Below are 22,302 nucleotides of genomic sequence, written 5' to 3'. Positions count from 1 at the left end.
ATAATAATAATAATAATAATAATAATAATAATAATTTATTTGTACCCCACCCATAGTTTGAAAACCACTGCTGTAGGTATTAAGGGTGAAACAGACTTCTGATGTTGCACTTCTCCAGTTTATTTGAATTACATAGCAAAGTCCGGCTTTTGATAAGTATTCTGTCTAATTGGTAACCTTAATAATATGTGCTGTTTCCTTCAATAGGTAAGAGTGCTGATTGATTCTGTTGATGTTAATAGCAAATCCTCTGGCTGTCAGCCGGTAACGGAATAGTTACTTTGGGTTCCATAGAAGGTTCCCATGAGTTTGTGCTTTTTATGGCTTTCTAAAAGGCACCCTGTTTAAAGTGGTGCTGGGCATTTTAACCTCTTTCTCATCATATGATGTTTTTTCATTTCCTCCCACTTTCAATGGGCAGCATTGTCCAAACCTGCCTTGTTTTCTGTTTTTGTCCATTTCTCCTCCTCTCCCCCGAACTGCTACTGTAAGCCGCGGTTTCAGTCCTGAAAGGGAGAAAGTTCTTGGAGATTTTGAATGTGTGTGTCTTTGTCATCTGAGGAACAGTCTAATCATTCCATAAACACTGGCACGGCTGCCCTACTCCAAGCAGAGAGACAGACTTTAGAAAAGAGCCTTGAAGTTTTCTCCCATGGAAACCTCAGCGTGCTCGGTTGGTTTTGCTTTTAGCATTTAAAGCCCTGAAACAACTTAAAGCCAGGTTACCCAAGACTGTGCTTCTCAAGCTATCTGATTGCTGGACTGGCAATTTGCGTGCCATATTTTGTTCCTGAAGTGCCCCATCCAGCCTGGGCTGTGGAGTTGCTCGGATCCAGCAGCTGATGGTTCATTGACTGGCACTGGTCCATGGGCTGCTATGTTGAGTAGCACTGATCTAAGGCATATATCTCTTCCAGGCAACTATTCCTTCAACTGGACCCTAACAATAGTGCTTCGTTCCACCACTGCTATGGTCTGTTGATTCAGAATTGAAGGGGGGCAAATGCAAACATAAAAGCTGAAAGGGACTAGGTCTAACCAGGCTTTAGAGCAGTGTCACAGAGGTTAATAATAATAATAATAATAATAATAATAATAATAATTTTATTTACACCCTACCCATCTGAGTGGGTTTCCCCAGCCACTCTGGGTGCCTTTCAATATATATAAAACATAGTAAAAAGAAATAGAATTGTTGTTATATTTAATTATTTCATTTATGAATTTCTTCCCATTAGACATCCAAAAACAATTTACAGTGGGTGGAATTCAACAGTTTATGGTGAGTGTCCCATCAGCACAAGCACTGTAGCTTGGCAGGCAGAACAATCACCTCCCCCCTTCCCCAACCACAAAAGTTTTGGGGGTTCTCCTGACACCCCAAGCTAATTTTGGGGGAGACGCAGGGGGAGAGGAGTGAAGCCTTAATTGGTCAAGCCTCCACACAGGGCTTGTGCTGCCTGGATATGTTAGGTGAATCCCTCCCAATGTAATAAAAGCATATATAAGTTAAAGGTAAAGGTACCCCTGCCCGTACGGGCCAGTCTTGACAGACTCTGGGGTTGTGCGCCCATCTCACTTAAGAGGCCAGGGACCAGCGCTGTCCGGAGACACTTCCGGGTCACGTGGCCAGCGTGACATCGCTGCTCTGGCGAGCCAGAGCCGCACACGGAAACGCCGTTTACCTTCCCGCTGGCAAGCGGTCCCTATTTATCTACTTGCACCCGGAGGTGCTTTAGAACTGCTAGGTTGGCAGGCGCTGGGACCGAGCAGCGGGAGCGCACCCCGCCGCAGGGATTCGAACCGCCGACCTTTCGATCGGCAAGTCCTAGGTGCTGAGGCTTTAACCCACAGCGCCACCTGCGTCCCTAAAAGCATATATAAAACAGTTAAATATATGCAAACAGTTGCATATATAAAACATTTCTAAAAAACATGACTATATGTATAAAAATAGCTGGAAACAGCAACAGCACATGTATAAAAAGAATTCAAATCCAATACAGCTACCAGCTGGGTCAGCAATTGAGCACAGAGGGAAGTTGATGGGGACCCTGGTTATCAAAGAGTACCAAACGAACCTCAATTTTCAAATCATTGCTTGCAGAAAAACTCATTTATGAGGCTAATTGCATGCTATTGGTATCCTGCACTGCCATGTAATCAATACACCACATATTTCACTTTAGGTCAGGGGTCGGCAACCCGCGGCTCCGGAGCCGCATGTGGCTCTTTTACACCTTTGCCGCGGCTCCGGGGCGGATACTAGCGAGGGGAGGAGGCGCATTGTGTGCCCCGACACTCCCCACTGTGGCTGGCGCTGTACTGGCTGTGAAGGCGCATGGGGGTGGTGCGTGCGTTAGTCACGCACCGTCCCGACGCCACCTTCCCACCCGCCCGCCCGCTACATTGTAAGGGGCATGTACGCTGGTCACTGCATTGAAAGGGGGCATGTACGCTGGTCACTGTTTTGAAGGGGAGTGAAGAACACACACACACACACAAAGGTAACTTCTTAATTTAACGTTTATTTCTATGAGGAGGAGTAATTCTGAGGGGTCAAACAAAGAAATAAAAAAGTGACAAAAAGGTTATTTTTATAATGACAAGTTTTGCGGCTCCCAGTTTTTTTTCCCTTCGGAAATGGGTCCAAGTGGCTCTTTTTGTCTTAAAGGTTGCAGACCCCTGCTTTAGGTGCTAATCACTTTCTGCCTATGTTTAGAATGCATCAATATCTGTACACATGTTTTGTGGTTCCTTCATGTCCTCTCATCTTACAAAAATGAATTTAGAATAGTACTGTGCACCAGCGAAAATATAACTCTATGATTCTCTGATTTTGTGAGACAGGAGAGAATACCTTCTTTAATACAGAGTGATTTGACACCACAAGTCAAGTTCTATGTTCATTCAGTATTCAGAGGAGAATAGTCTTATAGATCATTTGCATGAGAGCAGGCAGTCTGTGGGAAATGATTGTACCCTACCCTCAAGAGTTCAGCCCATGGATCCTGGTTTGCTGCTCCTTTCTGTACCCTGCTCTTGGTTTTATTTATTTTTATTAAGAAAATCAATTTGTCAGGGGTTCAGGAGCAGAGGCACAGGGGAGAGAGGAAGCGGAGAGCGAAGGGGAACAATCCGAGGGCAGCGTAGGGGAGTATGACAGTGGGCCGAGAGATTCCATGAGCTTCTCCAGCGATTCGGAAGACTCCCAGAAGGGGGCACCGATGGCCAGGGCAAGGGGGGTCCCGGGAAAGACGCACCAGAAGCAAGGGGCCAGCGGCGACTCCCAAAGCAGCAGCTGGAGATCGGGACCAGCTTCTCCACCAGGGCGTAGCGGGGGGGAAGAGTCCCATGTGTCAGGGCCGGCTTCCCCTCCAGTGGGGAGAGAAGATGAGGCAGGGCTGACCCCGCCCCTATCGCTGAGTGAGGGAACGGAGGGGAAGTCAGACCCAGCCAACCCCCCCGAAGGGGGAAGCAGTGACAGGAGCAGTGTAACGGTCAGGAGGAAGGTTGCCGGCTGGGTGCGCGCGCCAAGTTCAAATGTACAGGAGCGCGGGACAGCAGGGAGGTCGGATTGGGAGCCAGGTCCTAAAGCACGCCGGAAGCAGGGGGAAGAATCCGGGGAATCAGCATCAGAAGAGTCCAGAAAGGGTGACACCCCAGCGGGCAGAAGGACCCAGAGGAGAAAGGAGCAGAGGAGGAGGTGGAGCAAGGCTAGGGTCTTGAACTGGTGTCGAGGGGGAGGAGATTCAGATGGAGCTTCAGCGGTCTAGGGTTGAGATGTAGAGCTGCACGCCGCGGCTTTGAAATGGAAACTGAACCTTAATAAAGACTTTTGTATATAGCAAGAACTGGCGTTGGTCCTTTGTGAGCTGGGACCTTGGGCAGCTCTGACACTCTAGTTTAACAAGGAGCCATCTAAAACATTCATTAAAAATACGGATAAAAGCAAACATTAAAAACAAGCTAACATAAAATCTTGCAATTTAAAAACAATGATACATAATAAAGTTACATATTAAAATTGTTTATCTTGCTAGGCTGAAACCATAGGAACCAACTTTTCGAGGTCAAAGACCACCCCCCTAAATATTTGAGGGGCCTGGGCCCACCCAAAGTTGATAGGCATTGCCATTCAAATGGCGTGCGTGCACCACATCATGTGATCAATAATGCAGGGTATGGCTTACCTGCCCGCCCCCCCCCCAATATTTTATTCAAGTTGGCACCCCTGGCTGAAAACAATGGGAACTGGGGTCAGCTTTGCCACTAATCAGATCTTGCAATACCATTAAAAGGCAGCAAGTTATCCATTATTTGGTTTAGTTTATCAGTTATACTTCCAGCATCCCTGGGTGTCCCATGTGGATCTTCTAGCTCAAATATTAAAATTGTTTTGCTTTTGGGCCACCTGTGACTTGACCTGATCTTATTATTGATTTCCCAGTATCATCATAGCAGTTACGTTTTATATATATACGTATATATATATAGAGAGAGAGAGAGAGAGAGTTGCTGTGGCAACACAACTGAGATTTCCTAGGCACTGATGTTCGTCGCTGAGTTAAATGTAAACTTCCTCCCATTATGCAGACATGTTCAGGATAGATCTGTAGAGCCACAATTAAGTATCATTTGACTTAAAAGCAAATGTCTTCTAATATGAGCAATCATTGGAATTTCAGTTTGCAAAATGAGCACAATGTTTTTATTTTAAAAGCTGTGATTTAAATATACATAAGCATGTTGGGGACCACCCATGCAGGTTGGGGAGGAAGTATACCATGGCAAAGAGTGATATTTTATTCCTCTTTCCTCTGCGATTTTCTTTTGACTGAAGGGGGGGGCGGTTCTTGGACCTGAAACTGCTGAGGGACCTTGTCTTGGGCTTAGTCTTTCCTTCTCTTTATGGCTTCAGGGCCGTGGATGGTTTGGTGGGCTTGCTGCCTTTCTTGGTACAGACCACTGGCAATGGTTTTGGATCCCATCATCAAAGTACAGTGAGTGAGGCTCAGATTGAGCTGCCATGATGTGTCAGTAGTTGAGGAACTCCCTTCCCCATCTGTGGGGAACATCTGAAGGTTTTAGAACAGAGGTAGTAGACATGGTGCCTTTCAGATGTTGTTGAACTACAACTCCTATCATCCCTGATCATTGGTTATATGTTCTGGGCCTGATGGGAGTTGTAGTTCATCAATATCTGGATCGCACCATATTGGCTACCCCTGCATTATGATATCTTAATGGCTTTCCCCTGCCAACCATGAAATAATTCTGCAGTTCAAGCCATCAGAGGCTTTTGGAGGTTGTATGCACAATGTCCTTTATTCAGGGTGTTAGCTGACAGATTTTAACAGTTGGGTTACATTGGCTATATTGTGTTTCTGTTTCTTTCCCAGCAAGGAGAGAAAACGTGCCCTTTTATTTTTCTGAATTCTGTTGGCGTAGGAGAGCTTTCTAATTAAAATCCACAACATGTACCACAACCTCCTGCCCATGCATATTAAAGCAAGCCATTTGTGATACACCAACAGTCCCAGAGCACAAAGGAGGATGTCTGTTCCGGTTTTACAAACACTTCCCTGTCTGGTCACCTGGAGGCAATTCTTACTTGCCACAGGCAAGTGGCTATTTAGAAAATGAGTGTAAATGTGCAGGTGGTTGGTAACTAAATCCTGGGTATCTAAAGTGGATTGGCTACAGGTGCAGACGTTCATAGCCATTGGTGCTTGTCTATTCAGAAAGCTCTTTGTATTTAAAATGAAACACAAGCCAGCATAGGTTTCAACCTTGAGTATACATGCAAAATGTCCGGAAATATTGGGAGGTAATTTGTATGTTTTCTCCTAGTTTTGGTTTTTTCCAAGAGCTGGAGAGTGCTGTGATGACTCATCCTTTCTGTTTAACTACAGAAAGTGGGTCAGGGGAGTTAAAGGATGATTATTGGCAACACATCAAAGACTAGCTCTAAGCCACAGAGACCCAAGTGGGACTTTGTCACCAATCCATTTCAGTGCACAGAAAAATACACTAAAGGATTAACAATAAAACATTTCTTTTTTACAGAGTCCCGTGTGTTGGGAGAGGCAGGAGAAACTTGTGCTTTGTCTTGAGAGAGGCTAGGCGAAAGAGATCCTATTCAATTTATACAGAGATTTATATCTCATTTCCCTCTCCAACTGGAAGTACTAGCTCACAAAATCAAACCTACATTAGCAATAGGTAATATCAAAAACAGAACAAAGAATTGAAGTAAAACATATTAAAAAAAATGAAATCCCGGCACCTAAAGTACTGTCATTTAGCTGGCTGCTTAAAACATATCTGTTCCACCCAGACTTTCTCTGAGGAATGATCCATGTTGATGCAGTAATCTGCTCTGTTGATTTATAATGTATTCTGCATTTGTTTTATTGATGGAATGCTATTGTTGGCTTTATATTGTTAGTCACCATGATATTTTTGCATTAATGAAGGTGGTATTGAAACTCTGGTAAATAAATAAATATCAATACAGTAACGAACAGCAGCTGGAACTGTGTCCAGAAATGAATTGGCAAGCAATGCAGTGTGCTTGCTTCCTGATGTGTTAGAAAGGAATTTGGAAGGGGTGAGTTGATAGGCAAATAGAAAAGAAAAAGACGGGTGCAGAGCATCATATGCTTAATGAAAGCCCAGAGCAGTTCATATGAGTTAATGGCATGTAGCTCATACTTTTCAGCCATCGTAGTCACATCTTAATTTTAGTATGGGCCTAATCTTCAGTGGGGTGTTTTTTTGTTTTGTTTTTGTTTGCTATCATATTTTCAATTTAGCCTGCATAATTCTGAGTACTAGAAATGCACCTTTCTGTTTTTAAGCAAAAGATTAGCCATGGGTTTGGTTTGGATATGGGAGGGAGTGTCCGGGTTCAGATCCCACTCAGCCATGAAACTTACCTAGGTTACCTTAAGCAGATTTGTCTTGATGTAATGTGCCTTTCAGAGTAATTGACAGAGGGTGCAAGAAGACAGTGTAATGGACACAACTCTCATGAGAGTAGATTTTAAAACTGGAAACATAATGAGCAGGTTTGACTTTGGAAAAGTTCCCTTTAATTTCAGGTTGAGTGTTCTAATTACAAAACTTAATCATAGTGCCTTCCAAACTGGGGTTCTTTGGAACTTATAAGAGATTGCGGAACCTTGCCCCTCAACCACTTCTGGTTTTCATTGTGCAGTGCACAGCTACAGGGAATATTGGGCAAATGCTGGAGGATGTGCTTTTGTAGCACATGATTGGATGGCAAACACCCATGGATCTGACCAGCACCCTAGGGCATGTCCCAGAATCCTCTGCAATGTGTAGGGGTCCCATGGCAGATGGCTTGGTGTGGTGTTCTCTGTGCATAGAAAGTCTTTGCAATGACCTCACCTCTGTCAGCCCTTCCCCTTTCTTCAAGGAGTAAAAATGATCTACCTTACACAGTTCTTGTGAGAATTATATGAAGCACTTGTAAGCACTGCATAAATTCTGTGTAGTTAATGTAAACTACTGCCTCAAGGGACTAAGATGCAGTTGATTCACCAACTTACTTTGCTCTCGTTACAACAGTAAATCTCTGAGTGTCTACCTAATGCCAGAATAAGTCTTTGTAATCCAGATACTTGCGTGCATTCTAAGCAATGAGATATGGTCCAGGTAAGGATTAGCAACTGTTTTGTTTTGTGTACTCTGGAACCAGCTTAGCATGGGCTGCCTTATCCCATATCTGACTACACGAAAAGGTATTTCAAAATATGTTTGAACATGGGTACAAACTGAGTGTTTCTGAGCACCTGCAGAGTGCATGGTCTTATCCTGGAGGGGCAATGTCATGTGGAAACAGCTGATAGGATTTCCAGGTCAAAGAATGTCACATCCAGTTAGCCTAGCGACTCTTTTTAAAGAACCAAACCCCAATACTTCCCATTTGTTTCTCCTTGTACAGTCTTGCTGATGCCTATTATTGAGTTCTTTGCAAAAATGATTGTGGTGTAATGCATTTTTCCTTCCTGCTCCTCCCTCCCCCTCTCCGCCTTGTGTGAAACCAGAGGCATGATGTCAGGGTATGTGTGTTTTTTCTGTGAAGTGCGCAGGATGCTGCATCTAGCCAACAGCTGTGTGTATGTTGATAACATTACAAGCATTTCCCCTCAGTTTCTGCATCTGTATGGGAGGCGTGTACACAGGGGAGGGAGCCATAATAAGACTTAACTTAAGACATAACTTCTTTTTTTGTATCCACACCAAACATTTATTATTATTTTTTATTTTAATTTTTTTTTATTTTGACAAAGTAATAATAATAAATAAATAAGAATAAAAATGTGCACCCCACCCACAATACCATTCCATTGCAACTATCCAGCCTCCCAAAATTCCAACACCTCTTGCGATGGTTTGACCCCTTTCCATTTTAACAGTACAAATTCTACAAACACCTTCCATATCTCCTCAAAATCATTTCTCCTGCATATTCCCCACATGTTAATTTATCATTAAAAGCGATATCCCACACCTCTTTATACCATTCTTCCATTTTATATTCACCTTGCCCCTTCCACTTCCTAGCTGTTATAATTTGTGCAGCTGCCGATGAATTTGTGAGCAAATCCTTCATAGCCTGTGAACCTTCCACCCCATCGTAAATTGATAATAATGCTACCTCTGGACTTTTGGTCAGCTTTAACCCAGTGATTTCTGTTATCTCCTTAAACACCCTTTGCCCCAAAAATTGTACATATTTACACGCTCCACCACATGTGAACATAACCCCCAGGACACAAGATCTACCAACCCGGGAAGGATGGCAGATGAAGGTGATGGAGTACATGGAACTGGCTGAGATGACTGGCAGAATCTGGGACCAAGGAGAAGAGTCGGTGGAAGAAGATTGGAAAAAATTCAAAGTTTATCTTCAAAAATATTGCAAAATTAAGGATTGCTAGAAAGATGTTGGGAAAAGAAAATTATGTGGTTTTAGTAGAAACGACATAAAGGATTAAGTAAAAATGAGTTGGTGAAAGAGAGAATGTAAAATTATAGTATATTAAGACAAATTATTAAGATAAAAATAAGGTTGGAAGGATTTGCTGGAATAACAAAGTGAATTAGAAGACAAAAATGGGAGGTGTGAGGAGGTCAAGGAAATAAGGGAATGTAAGCAAGTGATGTACAGGTTTGACTTGGTTTTTTTTTCCTATCTTTTTTCTTCTGTTTTATGGTTTTTGATGATTTTTTTAATATGTATTGTTTTTTCGTTTTTTCTTGATTGTTATTATTTCTTTTTTCCCCCTGTAATCTTTAAAACCTTAATAAAAATTTATTTTTTAAAAAAACATAACCCCCATTTTCCTGGCACCCCCTTTACTTTTAAGATGCTGCTGTCAATTTATTTTGCAACCTTGGGTGATTTGAGAGAAGCTTTGACTAGCAAACACCTGCTGTGATAAAGTGACTTCCATCCTGTTCTCTAAATTGCTTTAAACAATGTTGAGAGGGTGTGTGGGCCCTTTTTCATAGAATCATAGAGTTGGAAGAGACCACAAGGGCCATCGAGTCCATCCCCCTGCCAAGCAGGAAACACCACCAGAGCACTCCTGGCATATGGTTGTCAAGCCTCTGCTTAAAGACCTCCAAAGGAGGAGACTCCACCACACTCCTTGACAGCAAATTCCACTGTCGAACAGCTCTTACTGTCAGGAAGTTCTTCCTAATGTTTAGGTGGAATCTTCCTTCTTGTAGTTTGGATCCATTGCTCTGTGTCCGCTTCTCTGGAGCAGCAGAAAACAACCTTTCTCCCTCCTCTATGTGACATCCTTTTATATATTTGAACATGGCTATCATATCACCCCTTAACCTCCTCTTCTCCAGGCTAAACATGCCCAGCTCCCTTAGCCGTTCCTCATAAGGCATCGTTTCCAGGCCTTTTTGCTTGACATGACAACACCTTCAGCCCCTGGAGCTCGTCTTTATCAATCAGTCCGTATTATCAGATGCTGTTGGTTCCCACCTGATATTTGTCAAGAAGCCCTCTGATATCCACAACATATTATTTCCGGGGTTGGCTTGAGCTCCAGCTCTAATCTTACGATCCTAGCCAGATCTCTGGGAAAGTGTGTGCATGCAGATTCCTTTTCTGAACTGACCATCCTTCCCCCCACGTCCAAAACATCTGCTTTACCCCTACCTTGAGTAATTTCTACCAAAGGAGACAGTCGATTCTTAAAATGTTACTGCTGAGGGGGCTGTAGGAGCAGGCAGCTGTGTTTTAAAACTGATGTAATTTTAAATCACGTCAGAGCTATGTTAGCTAACTTGCCGGACAAAGAGGGACTTGAGCCACTCTGCTCAGTTTTATGATTTCTTAGTTCTCAAAGGGAAAGGGAAACTTGCTGGCATGGCTCCCCTCCCTTCTTTCGAAACAGTCAGTTTCCCAAGTGAAAGTAGGATTTTCTTTCTTTGCTATGGGGAGCATATAACCATTCTGTGACGTATAGGCTGTCATAATGCTTTCTGGCATGCTGGAGGACAGTTGCAAGGACCACTGGAAAAATCTTACAAGCCCCTCATTCCAGCCCTGCATAAGAACAATTTGTTGTTTTTTAATATAAAGTCCTTGCTGTCGTATTTCTAGAAACCTGGTACAGTTGGTGCCTCACAAGACGAAAAGAATCCATTCTGCGACTCTCTTCGTCTAGCGGTTTTTTCGTCTTGCGAAGCAAGCCCATTGACGGATTAGCGCTATTAGCGGCTTTTAGCGGCTTAGCGGATAAGCGGCTTAGCGGCTTAGAAAAAGGGGGGGGGGAACCCGCAGGAACTCGCAAGACATTTTCGTCTTGCGAAGCAAGCCCATAGGAAATTCGTTTTGCGAAGCACCTCCAAAACGGAAAACCCTTTCGTCTAGCGGGTTTTCCGTCTTGCGAGGCATTCGTCTTGCTGGGCACCACTGTATATTTGCAGCCCTGCTAAAAATCTGTATTCGTTTGAAACAGATTTGCTACTAGTTGACACTGTTTAGCAATCCAAACTGTTTGGAGTGTATCCATGTGATGAAAATGGTAGGCCTCTCTCCTTGTGAAGAGAATATTAGGCCGTGGCGTTCGTTCTTTACCGATGTGAATCAGAATCTTCATGCCCACAATCTAGACTGATGGTTGCATATGGCAAAGGAAAAATGCAGTTGTTGCTAATAACAGTTTCCCCCTGAACATAAGCAAAATAAGGGAACTTTGCCCAGAGAAGTTGGCAACCTACATTTTAACAGTATAGAAGACTACAGAGGAAGGCAAGGGTAGTAGGGAATGAAAACACAAAAGCCTGGTTATGCATACTTTGGGTTTGCTCCATTGGTGGTGAGGATAAGGGTCAAGTGAAAGGCTTCACAGAAATGGTGGGTTTTAAGGAGCATTTTGGAGAATGTGAGAGAGATGACTCCGCCTAGGTGTCAGAGAGGGCAGTTGGAGGAAAGTAGTGTTTATCTTATGTATGACTTCAGTATAAATGTTTCACTATCATTTTCAGTAACTTGCTTTATTTATCCTTCATTGTCCATTTATGGGGCAGGCTTTGGGGTTTTTCCATGTTTTTTTAAATGATAACTCCATTCTGGCACAGACCCAAACATGCAAGGCTAGTGCTATGCACTTTTAAAGCAGGGTAGCTCCAGAACTCCTTGTCTTGAAAAGCCATATAGCTCTAAATTAGGGAAGGGGAACAAGTTGCCCTCCAGATGATGCTGGGACCAACCCAGCCCTAGCCAGCATGGCCATTAGTGAGGAATGATGGGGTTTGTAGTCCAACAATATTTGGAGGGCCACAGGTTCCCCATCTCGGGTGATGGAGAACTTAATCATATGGTGATGATCAGGATTGGAATACTTGCTCCCCATTTTTTTCTCTGGTCTAAAGTGATTTAGATACAGTGGTGCCTCGCAAGATGAAATTAATACATTCCGTGAGGCTGTTCGTATAGCGGTTTTTTCGTCTTGCGAAGCGAACCCATAGACAGCGGATTAGCGCTATTAGCGGTTTAGCGGCTTTTAGCGGATCAGCTGATAAGCGGCTTAGCGGCTTAGGAAAAGGGGGGGGAAAGGGGGGGAACCGCAGCCCATAGGGAAATTCGTTTTGCGAAGCGCCTCCAAAACGGAAAACCCTTTCGTCTAGCGGGTTTTCCGTCTTGCGAGGCGTTCGTCTTGCGGGGCACCACTGTACTTAATGTCCATACTAATGCACAACCCACATGTAGTCATACTACCTTTTATAAAACCTTGTGAGAGATCTCTAGGTGATATATAGATAGTTGTTGTGGTTGTTGTTTTTTACAACTTCTTCCTCGCCTCTCCCTAAGTGACAACCAGATTTGCAGTGGGAGTGCTGTTGGAGCAAGGATTTCTTTTTGTGCTAATGCCAGAAACTGGGAAAACGAGTATCTGTTTACGCTAGAATAAAGAATTGAAATTCATGGCCTCAAGGCTGCTATCTTGGGGATACTATCTTGAAATAACTGCTGTCTACACAAATAAAGAACTCCACATTCTGTTCCAACCTTCCTCAAGATGTGCTGGCTAGGACTGATAGACATTGTAGTCCAAAATATCTGGAAAGCACTAGGTAGGGGGAGGCTGTCTTAATTGCTATCTTGGTCAGTCACCCTTGAATTATTCTTACTTAAACAGTGATTGCTAGTGTGTGCTACTATGCTCAAGAGATTAAAACCCAAGATCCACACTTTTGTTAGGGAAGCAAGCCAGCATCACAGCCCAGAATCCATTGCATACCTTCAGCATGTTTACATACATGTAAGAGAGAAACGACTTTAAAAAAAGATGTTTCAAAGTTGTAGTCACTGGTTTTCCCCCAACAGAGACTACTATGCTTTCAGCTGCAGCAGGAAGTAGTCCATTAACTGTAGTGGTCCCATATGATGGTATTTTAAAGTTGGAGAAAGCTACACCACTTTTTTTTTTTATTTGAAAGCATAGAACCTCTGATACAACAGGTGGGAACTCTAAATGAAAATAATCTTCAGAGAGAAAAAATACACATCCTAAAATCTGAAAAAGTAATCATTAGGCGATGCAAGGATTCTTGCAGAAAAACCACTAGATTCTGAACTCTCAGACCTTCATGTGTCAATGTACAATATTTGTAATGTCTGGCTTGCACTGGCTGTACTTTGAACATCTATGAATTAGCTTTCCACACTGCACTTCAGGCACCCAGCAGATCTGTTTCACCCTATTTCCCAACAGGGTGTTTCACTCCTGTGCCTGTATATATAGGTGTAAACTCTTTGAAGTCATCCCAGATCTCCAAAGACCCAAGAGGCACTTTTCAGGGACTTAACATGCTGGGCAAATGAGTTTTGAAGACATTCCATGGCCAATTCTGTATGTGTAGGACTTGGTGCTTTTAGGGCTCATGCTTCCCTCTTTGGTCCAAAGGATTCTTGACCTTGTTGACTATAAGGGCCAAAATGGATGTGATGCTGAATGTGTCATTAGAAGACATGCCAGGGTGGTTATTTTTCTAAATTTAATATTGTTCACAGGAGGGACCAATCTTCATCCAAGACTGCAGTGTGCAGGGAAGGGAGGCACAACCTTTTCTTCCCCCGCCTCGGTTTTAACAAAAATCCCTCCCTTTCTTGCACCACTCTTAGGGGAGAAAAGCTGTCTTTGGGAGGGGGCATTTCATTTGGAGCTGTGTGTGGATGGAAGGATAAAACCTCCCCTCCTTGCTTGGTGCATTCTTCATTTATGTATTTAGCACTGTGTCTAGTTTGGGCCTCGAGATCTCCCTGCAGATAGTCAAAGCTGTCTGTAGCTGGGAGGATTTGGGTGGTGTGTTCAGGACGTCTATGACTTCATTCTTGTCTGTGCATCCAGAGGTTGGGAAGGGCCTGGGCTGAAGCAGATAGAAACTGAGTACGGTAACAGAAGCCATTGCAAGAGAGTTGGCCAAGTTGTAAGCACAGATGTGCTGCTTTGGCGTTGCAGTGGTTGACCCTGCAGGAAAGTCTCCAAAGAGGAGTTGGTGAATCTTGTGGGAAAGGGCTTATTACGAAACCAAATGGCCTACAGTGTTATGAAACTTGCCTTGTTGGTTGTCATTCTTATCTTACTGAAAGCCAAAAGAAAGCTTTGTTTTGGTGGGGGACTCTTTAAGAGTCTGCTTTGGTTCTACATAGTAGGGTGTCGTTGTTGTTAATTGTATTTCGAGGTAGGAGGTTCTGAGTCTTAATAGCTTCCTTTAAAAGCCGTCCAATAAGTTCATGGCTCAGGAGAGAATTGAACTGAGGATTTCCTGGCTTGTACCTCGTATCTCATTTTCTGCCCTATAAACGTGCTAGTTCTGAATGTTGTGATTCCTTGGTACATAGCAGAGACACTGCTTCTTATAAAGATCTCTGCTGGCTCCCTTCCAAAAGTGTGACAGGTGTCAATGCTTTAGGTACTTCTGATGGTCGTTCTTGCTGGTAATGCAAGCTTGGGTTGTTAATGAAGCCCATCTGTTTTGTTTCTCTTCCTCACTGCTCAGGCCAACATGGGTTCATGCTTCCTTGTCATCCTGCTCAGCAGCTGCCTGACATTCCTGGGAGCAGCAGCCAACATGACCACAGGTAAAGCATTATGTCATTTTCAGTTTAATCACTGAACATATCAAGGGGGAATGGGCATGACCACCTTCCTATTGCAGGCATAGCTTTTAGTAAATGTTCAAATTTTAAAAATGTGTTTTAAAGAACCAGTGTTCGAAATTCCCATTGTTCTAGGCGCATTTTGTGACAGGGAATTTCATTAGCTCAAGCAGTTTCTGAGCTCTGGGTGCAGTCCTACGCCTAAGATTTTAGATTAAAACTGCAGAGTGGAAGGAAAGGAGCACCTTTTTCTGCCTCCCCACTTCCCTGAAAACTGGAGAAGAGACCCTCTTAAAAATATTAGGGGGGTGGGCAGGAGAAGGACTAGACCCTGTGAAAAATGAGCATAATATTTTAGCTGCAGTTCAACTTTGTATTCTTGTTATTAAAAAAGCGTGCCTAGACATTCCGTTGTTGCGCCCATAACCTAGGTTTAAGGTGCCATGTAGCTCCTAGCTTTCATATCTTGGTTTCTAACAACTGTAAGTAACAAAACTTCCAGCATTGCAGTCTAAGATGATAAATGGGCTGGGCTGGGGAGAGTGGCTGTCAAAAAATGGACAGAAGCACTTGTCATCCCCTTCCACCAGTTCTTCTCCAGATCGAAGCCTGCATATTTTTAAAGCAGTCGTTGGTTTGGTGTCTTAAATAAACAAGACTGCTAGAACTTTGGCATCAGTCAGAGCAGCTTTCCAAAGATAGGGGGAAAGGGAGCTCTATTATGTAGTTCTGTGCAACACTTTATAATAAGGGTAACAGTTCTAGATGTGGAACGAAAGATACCAAGGTGGGGGGGGGGAGTGTGTGTGTTGTTGGGGGTTTGTGTGGAGGGATTGAGCAGCCAAAATATAATAGAATGATCCTTGGAAAGTATCTTCCAAAACCCATAAAGGGCAACGTTGTACTAACAGTTTGCATGCTGTCTTCTGTGAATATTTATTTGGCTTGTAGGTTTAGATTTGTTAATTTTGGGTGAAATAAATCTCAGTCTTAAACTGGGAGGCCGTGCTACTCGTGGAGAAAAACCTGGCGCTCATGTCTGTGTGTGTAAGATCAGGTGCGGGGAGCAACATATCCTGCCAATTTCCCTTTTGTTCTTTTACTTCTAGTGCTCCCTTCGACGGGATCTTCCTTGCTCACAAGTTCCATGAAAACTGCCAAGACGCAACCAGCTAGCGGGAAGCCCACAAGCCCCACCAGTAGCCATGCTCCTTCTCAAGCAGCGTCTCCTGCTATGGCACCAAACCATACTACTACTCCTCCTACAGCCACAGACTTCCTGCCCGCCACAATGGTCAGCTCTCCTGGCACGGAGGCTACAGTTTTGCCGGCAACTGGGGCCACTTCTGCGCCCACCTCCCTCTTGACAAATGCCACACCTTCAGTTCCACACACGACTGCTGCAAATTCAAATCTGGTGACTGTAGAGGCCAACACCACAACAGCAGTAACTACGCCAAAAGCCTTTGACACCTCAAGTACGGAAGAGCTTTGCTATATTTCATTTGTGCTCCCATACATATGTTATGACCGGTAGCTTGTGTGTGTTTAGCAGCTTCTGTGAGTAGTGTGCGGCTTGTTCAGTTACTCTCTCTATTTCTAGCCTGGGTGGTTTTTTCTCCTCTAGTGTCATGTCACCTTATTCACTTAGGGTCACTGCTTTATGGCAAGCTAAAATGTGAGGGGAACACACTGAGGAGCTTGCTTTAGGTAAAAAGATTAGACTAGATAATGGATCCAGTCCTCTGATTCTTTCAACTTCATTGTGTGGTCCACAGTTAGTGTAAACTGCTCCAGACCTACTTGGTGGGTTAATGCTAAATATCTTTTGAGATTGGGGCTGTCTTAAAAGTTGTCCCTTCACAATTAGGGCTGGACTGTCCCTGGTTTTCAATATCGTGATATATCACCAGCTAAACTTCACAATATACCAATATATCATGATGTCCAAAATAAGGATGGAGCGATGTAGAGACATTGACTGGCTTCACGGTGTTTCCTGGCGCCTGCTCTTCTCATTCGCTGCAGGAGGCAGGAGAGCTGAGCCAGCAGGATTAACCGGGGCTGCAGGAATCAATAGAAGCACTGGCTGGCTTCACATTTTTCCCCACATTGTGATTTTTGCATAGCACACGCATACACACATCGTGATTCCCAATATAGTGCCAGATCAAAAATTATGAAATGGACATCACAATGTCCATTCAAACTAGTTTTGGACAATATATTGATATATCACCCAGTCCTACTCACAATTGTTCTCATACTCTAGATCAATTAGTTCAAACTGAATGCTTTTAAAAATCTTCCGTTCTCAATACCATTTAGCAAATTCTTGCACTCGTTATACCTGATTTGCTAATCCGGAATACAACTCCTGCTTTGCTGTCACTAAAATGAACTAATTGGCCGCCATCAAAGTGAAGCTTTCCCTGTTGTCTAGAGAATGCCCAGTAGTTCACAGGTACATGCTTGTCAGTGCTGCCTCCGATCCGTGATTTTGTGCCGTTGTGACACTGAAAAGTGCTGGATCTGATTATTTGATCGAATTTAATTATTTTACAGTACAATTCACAGAGATACAGATGACATCTGTGATTTGATGGTGGTTGGGGTGTTTGTGGACCCATGTAAAAACTATGCCAATGCAAGAGAATCAGTTTTAATTCTACCGAATTGGACTCAGATTCCATGGAAAAGGCAAGAGCCCTACATTCACAACTGGCTAACGAAACCCCAGTTAGCCATGACTCACTTAGAATCCTGGCTCAGTCTCTCACTCACATACTCTGACACAAGAAAAGAAAAACGCCATCTCGCCAAATCTGAGGAGAAGCATATGCCAAATTGCATCACTCCCCCCCCCCTCCCGCCCAATCTATACCCTCAGCAAGAGAAAAAGAAATTTTGGTCCAAGACTGATGGTGAATCATGAGGGCAAGGAAAACACAGGGGAGTGGGGAAGACAAGAAAGAGATGCAATGTGGAAAAAGACAGCTAGAGAAGGCCCTTTTAAATCTTAGCCAAAGTGCGGGAGGAGGGAGAAAAGCACAGCATCTTCCCCCAAGGTGGTAACAAATGGGGGTTCTGCCAGGCCAGCAGCTCTTAGCAACAGAGCAGATCTCTCTCTCTCTCTCTCTCTCTCTCTCTCTCTCTCTCTCTCTCTCTCTTTTCTCTCCCACCATCCCAATTTTTGTTGTCTACCCAGAGTTCTCTCCATCCCCCACCCCTGTCAACCTCCTTCAGATTTTCCTGCCTATGTAGACTTCTGGAGCTGAGAAGTCCCTTTATCATTTGCAGGCAGGCAGGCAGACACACACACACACACACACACACACACACACACCTTCTCCTGTGCATCTGGGTTTCTCCATCTTTGATGGAGGGCGAAAGGAGAACATTATTACAGGATGGTTGCTAGCAGGAGGGAAAGGCAGGCAGGCAGGCAAACAAACAGCTATCAGGCAAAGTCCCTGCCTGAGGCAAATGGTTACCTGGTGGTGGCTCCCTCGCCCCTCCTAATTCACCTCCTTCAAGAAAAGAGAGAAAATAGATCATAGATCTGATGCCTCCCCAAACACCTTAGCTGATTCAGGCCAGGAGAAGCCGTGAAGGTGCGCAAATAGGTGGGAATCCCACATGCCTCCACTTCTCCTATACATCTTTCCTCTTTTTTTTTTTTCTTTTCAAAAAAGCAACTGTAGGCCAGCACAACTCTTCTGGGCCAAGGAAGCACCCCTAGCAACATTGGGTGGGCAGCATAAGCCATGAATGTGGGCAAACAGCCCTGCACTGAGCTGGTACCCCCCCCCTCCGGAAAGCTAGCAGGAAATGGGCATGTGTGTTCTCCCAAGGTAGGAACACCTGGCTCCTGATTGTCTACACCAGGGTTTCCCAAACTTTGATCTCTAGCTATTTTTTGGACTACAGTTCCCATCATCCCTTACCACTGCTTCTAGCTAGGGATGATGGGAGTTGTAGTCCAAAAAACAGCTGGAGACCCAAGCTTGGGAAACTCTGGTCTACAGTGACTGGCAGGGGCTCCCCAGGGTTTAGGCCCTTCCTGGAAATATTGGGGATTGAATTTTGGACCTTCTGGATGCAAAGCGATTACTACTGAGCTATGGTCCTTCATCATGTTCAAAAGAATAAGGGAAGGACTCCCAGGAAGCAAAGCGCAAGCAATCAGCTGAGCACAGAATGCACTGCTGATTCCAGGCAAAGAATGCACAAGACTACACCACAAAGCCTGGAAGCAAGTGTGTATCTGTGTATTGCTTTGCAGGGAAAGAGAGTGTATCAGAGCTTTTGCTGTCTGGCTCCCTAGGGTGCTTTGCTCTAAGGGCGTGTGAGGCTTGATGCTGGTGTCTCTTTAGAATCTGCTCACTGGAATCAGTTCATAAAGGTAACAGAACTGAGTGGTAAAGTTGTTACTGGCCGCTCAGTTAGTATGAGGGTGTAGGGAGGGACTTGCAGGTTTGTTCATCGAACATAAAAAAAGTTGCATGTCAGACGTCCCTTCTCCCTGACATGCAAACTTTCTGTGTGCAGAGAGTTAAATTCCATGCTGAGTAGTCAGATATGCAACAGATACGCACAAATCCCTTGCCTCCTTAAGTAGAATAGTAAAAGAAAAAACTTAAACCATGAGATTCTGCTAATAACATCACGTTAAGTTGCTGGTATTAAGTCGTAGGAGTGTGTGTGCGTTTGGCCATTTCTTGCACACACACCTGTTTCTTGTTGCACAGAAATTACTTGTAGAATATCAGCTTTTTAATTTGCCACCTCAAAAGCAACTTCAGCTGCCTCAATCATGTAAACCAGGCCTTAAGAGTGGCCTGAATTGGGGGGTTAAGAATGTGACAAGAGCCATGCTATACCAAGGCAAAAATCCCACCCTGTCCAGCATCCTATTTTTATGGTGACCAGATGCTTACAGAAAGTCCACCAGTGTGGTGTAGTGGTTAAGAGTGGTAGACTCATAATTTGGTGAACCGGGTTCGATTCCCCACTCCTCCACCTGCAGCTGCCAGTCACACTTCTCTGAAGTCTCAGCCCCACTCACCTCACAGAGTGTTTGTTGTGGGGGAGGAAGGGAAAGGAGAATGTGAGCCACTTTGAGACTCCTTCGGGAAGTGATAAAGCGGGATATCAAATCCAAAGTCGTCGTCTTCTTCTTCAGTAGGACTTGAGGGCAACAACACATTCCCCTTTTGTGACTCCCATAGTAAGGGTGGCTTTCATTCTGTCTGATGTAAAGATTTAAGCATCCTATGTGTGGGCAACGGAAGGACAGTTTTTGAAATGAGGAAACACGCCCCCCCCCAAAAAAAAAGGAAAATGAAGCAAAATTTACTTTTGGGTGCAGGGAACTACAAAAGACTTGGGGTGATATTGCTTTCTGAAGATTATTCACTAATACTTCCTCTGTGTGCATTCTGCTTTTAGCTGAGATATCTAAAGACTCAGGTAAGCATATTTGTCTACAGCTTTCTTCCCCCCACCCCCAAATTGAACTAATGGTTTCCATGCTGTGTCAATGACTGTGTTGTTTGCACGTAATGCTAAGCCAAACTTTGGCTTGCTACTATCATGCTGGCTCCCAGGGATGAGATTACAGCTACTTTGCTCCTCCCCAGCCATTTTAGCTTGGTGTGGCATAGCAGCTAAGCCAAGGTGTTTGGCTTAATGTGTTGTCCAAACCCAGCACTGTGTTTAAGCATTCTCCTCAACCACACTCTGTAGCCAATGTACTGAGCTTCTCAGAAGATAATAAGCAATACAAACAGAAGAGACCCAATGTCAGTATTCTTCCTAGGTTGGGAAAGGAGTTGAAAGGAAAGGGAAGAATCAGAATCATGTGGGATCACAACATATATTAAGGCTCCTGCAGGGTGGGAGGTCAGCTCGCACAATACACATTGGAAGTCAACATAAGAAGGTGTCATACATCTTTTCTCATTGATCTGGCTGGCAAGTAGGAGGGCACTTCAGGTGAATGGAAGTAGACTAAAGGGAACGGTAGGCTTTTACATTTTTTGCTATATGTATTTTGGGGAGAGGGAGAGAGAGGTGCCGGAGGTTGATGCTACATTTGAAGATGAGATGGGTCATTCAGTCCATCAATCTAATACTAATTTTAACTTTGGCCACCTGCAAGCCAAGCCCTGCTTTATGTGAATGCTCCTCAGGGGGATAAATGGCATTAAAGTCCACTGTGCTGCAGGCCAACGTTTGCTGCATCCCACTCCATTTAAAAGAACATCCCTTTAACTGGCACCCATATTCATATTGGAGGATATGCTTCCCCATCTCAAGGTGGCAGCACTGCACCAATGCAACGTACCCAGTGGTAGGAGGTGCTTTATCCCCAAGTGCCACCCTTATCCCCATGGCCCCGTTGGATCTGACAAGGTAAAGATTGTAGTCCTATCCCCCATTCTCCCAGTTGCCTGTTTATCTCCCCTTTTCTCTGCAAGCCCGTATTCGCAGCTGGGCTGGTAACTGGTGAATGAACAGGAAGTAAAACAATATGAATAAGTGGATAGCTCTTGCAATGGCCGGGGGACAAGGGTGGAATATAAGAAGTAGGGAAGCCTATGGATCTGTCTGAGACCGCTGTTTTTGAGTTTGTTCATAGTTGACCTAGAGCAGGGGTAGGCACCCTAAGGCCTGTGGGCCGGATGTGGCCCAATCGCCCTCTCAATCCGGCCCACGGACAGACCAGGAATCAGCTTGTTTTTACATGAGTAGAATGTGTCCTTTTTAAAAAATGCCTCTCTGGGTTATTTGTGGGGCATAGGAATTCATTCATTTCCCCCCCCCCCCAAAAAAAAATTGTCCGGCCCACCATATGGTCTGAGGGACGGTGGACCGGCCCACGGCTGAAAAGGTTGCTGACCCCTGACCTAGAGTTAGGGTTGAGCTCACCAAGTGTCTAAATTACACCTAATAATTCAAGGGGATAAAAACAAAAAGGATATTGTGACAAATATCTTCAGAGTGGGCCATGGCCAATAAAGTGATGCCTATTTGGGGGCCTTGTATATGCACTGATAGAATCAGAGCTGGCAGTGACTGACCAGGAAAAGTATATTCAGAGTATGGCGGATATGTCAATGAAAAAGCTGGCCCAATGTGTGGTTGCTGTGGGAAAAAAGGCAAATTTCCTAGGAAGCAACAGGCAGGGGATCTGAAATAAGGTGTGGGGCCCTGGTGGAGATGCGTTTGTGAAGAAAGTATAGAGAGAGAGGAATTGTTCTCCCTCTCCCCAAATAACAACCCATGGTGATCAAATAAAGCTGACTGGTTATAGACAGTCGGAACAGCCAGTAGGAAGTGCTTCACACGGCGCAGAGTTGAAACCATGTCATTTGATCTCATACACTTGGGTGATGGTCAGCAACTTGGATGGGTTTTATAAAGGGATTAGACAAATCCATGGAGTGTAAAGCCATCAATGGCTGTGGGTCATGGTGACTGTGTCCTCCCTCTAATATCAGAGGTTATTTGCCTCCAGATGCCAAGTTACTGGGGAACAGCAGTAAAAGAGAGAGTTTATGTCTTGCTTTGGGGGTAGGCTTCCGGCTGGCCTATGTGGGTACCAGGTTTGCTGGGCTAGATAGGGTTTGGTT

At 44.2% G+C, this 22,302-nt stretch overlaps 1 protein-coding gene across 3 annotated transcripts in view; it reads left to right on the top strand.

Annotated features, from left to right (window-relative positions):
* PTPRA (protein tyrosine phosphatase receptor type A) overlaps nucleotides 1-22,302 on the top strand; it is a 145,492-nt gene that overhangs the window by 83,036 nt on the left and 40,154 nt on the right. For 2 of the 3 annotated variants that reach the window (XM_079990805.1, XM_079990804.1), the window contains exons 3-4: nucleotides 14,566-14,647; nucleotides 15,775-16,143. In XM_079990805.1, coding sequence (XP_079846931.1) covers nucleotides 14,566-14,647; nucleotides 15,775-16,143 — 451 coding nt within the window. Of the gene's footprint in view, nucleotides 1-14,565; nucleotides 14,648-15,774; nucleotides 16,144-20,116; nucleotides 20,138-22,302 lie in introns of all 3 variants that reach the window. The other variant, XM_079990803.1, reaches the window with a different exon arrangement.

The sequence above is a fragment of the Podarcis cretensis genome (assembly GCF_951804945.1).
Source record: "Podarcis cretensis genome assembly, chromosome: 9".
NCBI classification, from domain to species: Eukaryota; Metazoa; Chordata; class Lepidosauria; order Squamata; family Lacertidae; genus Podarcis; species Podarcis cretensis.
The sequence above is the reverse complement of the archived record's forward strand: the minus strand, read 5'-3'. Positions and strand labels throughout refer to the sequence as shown.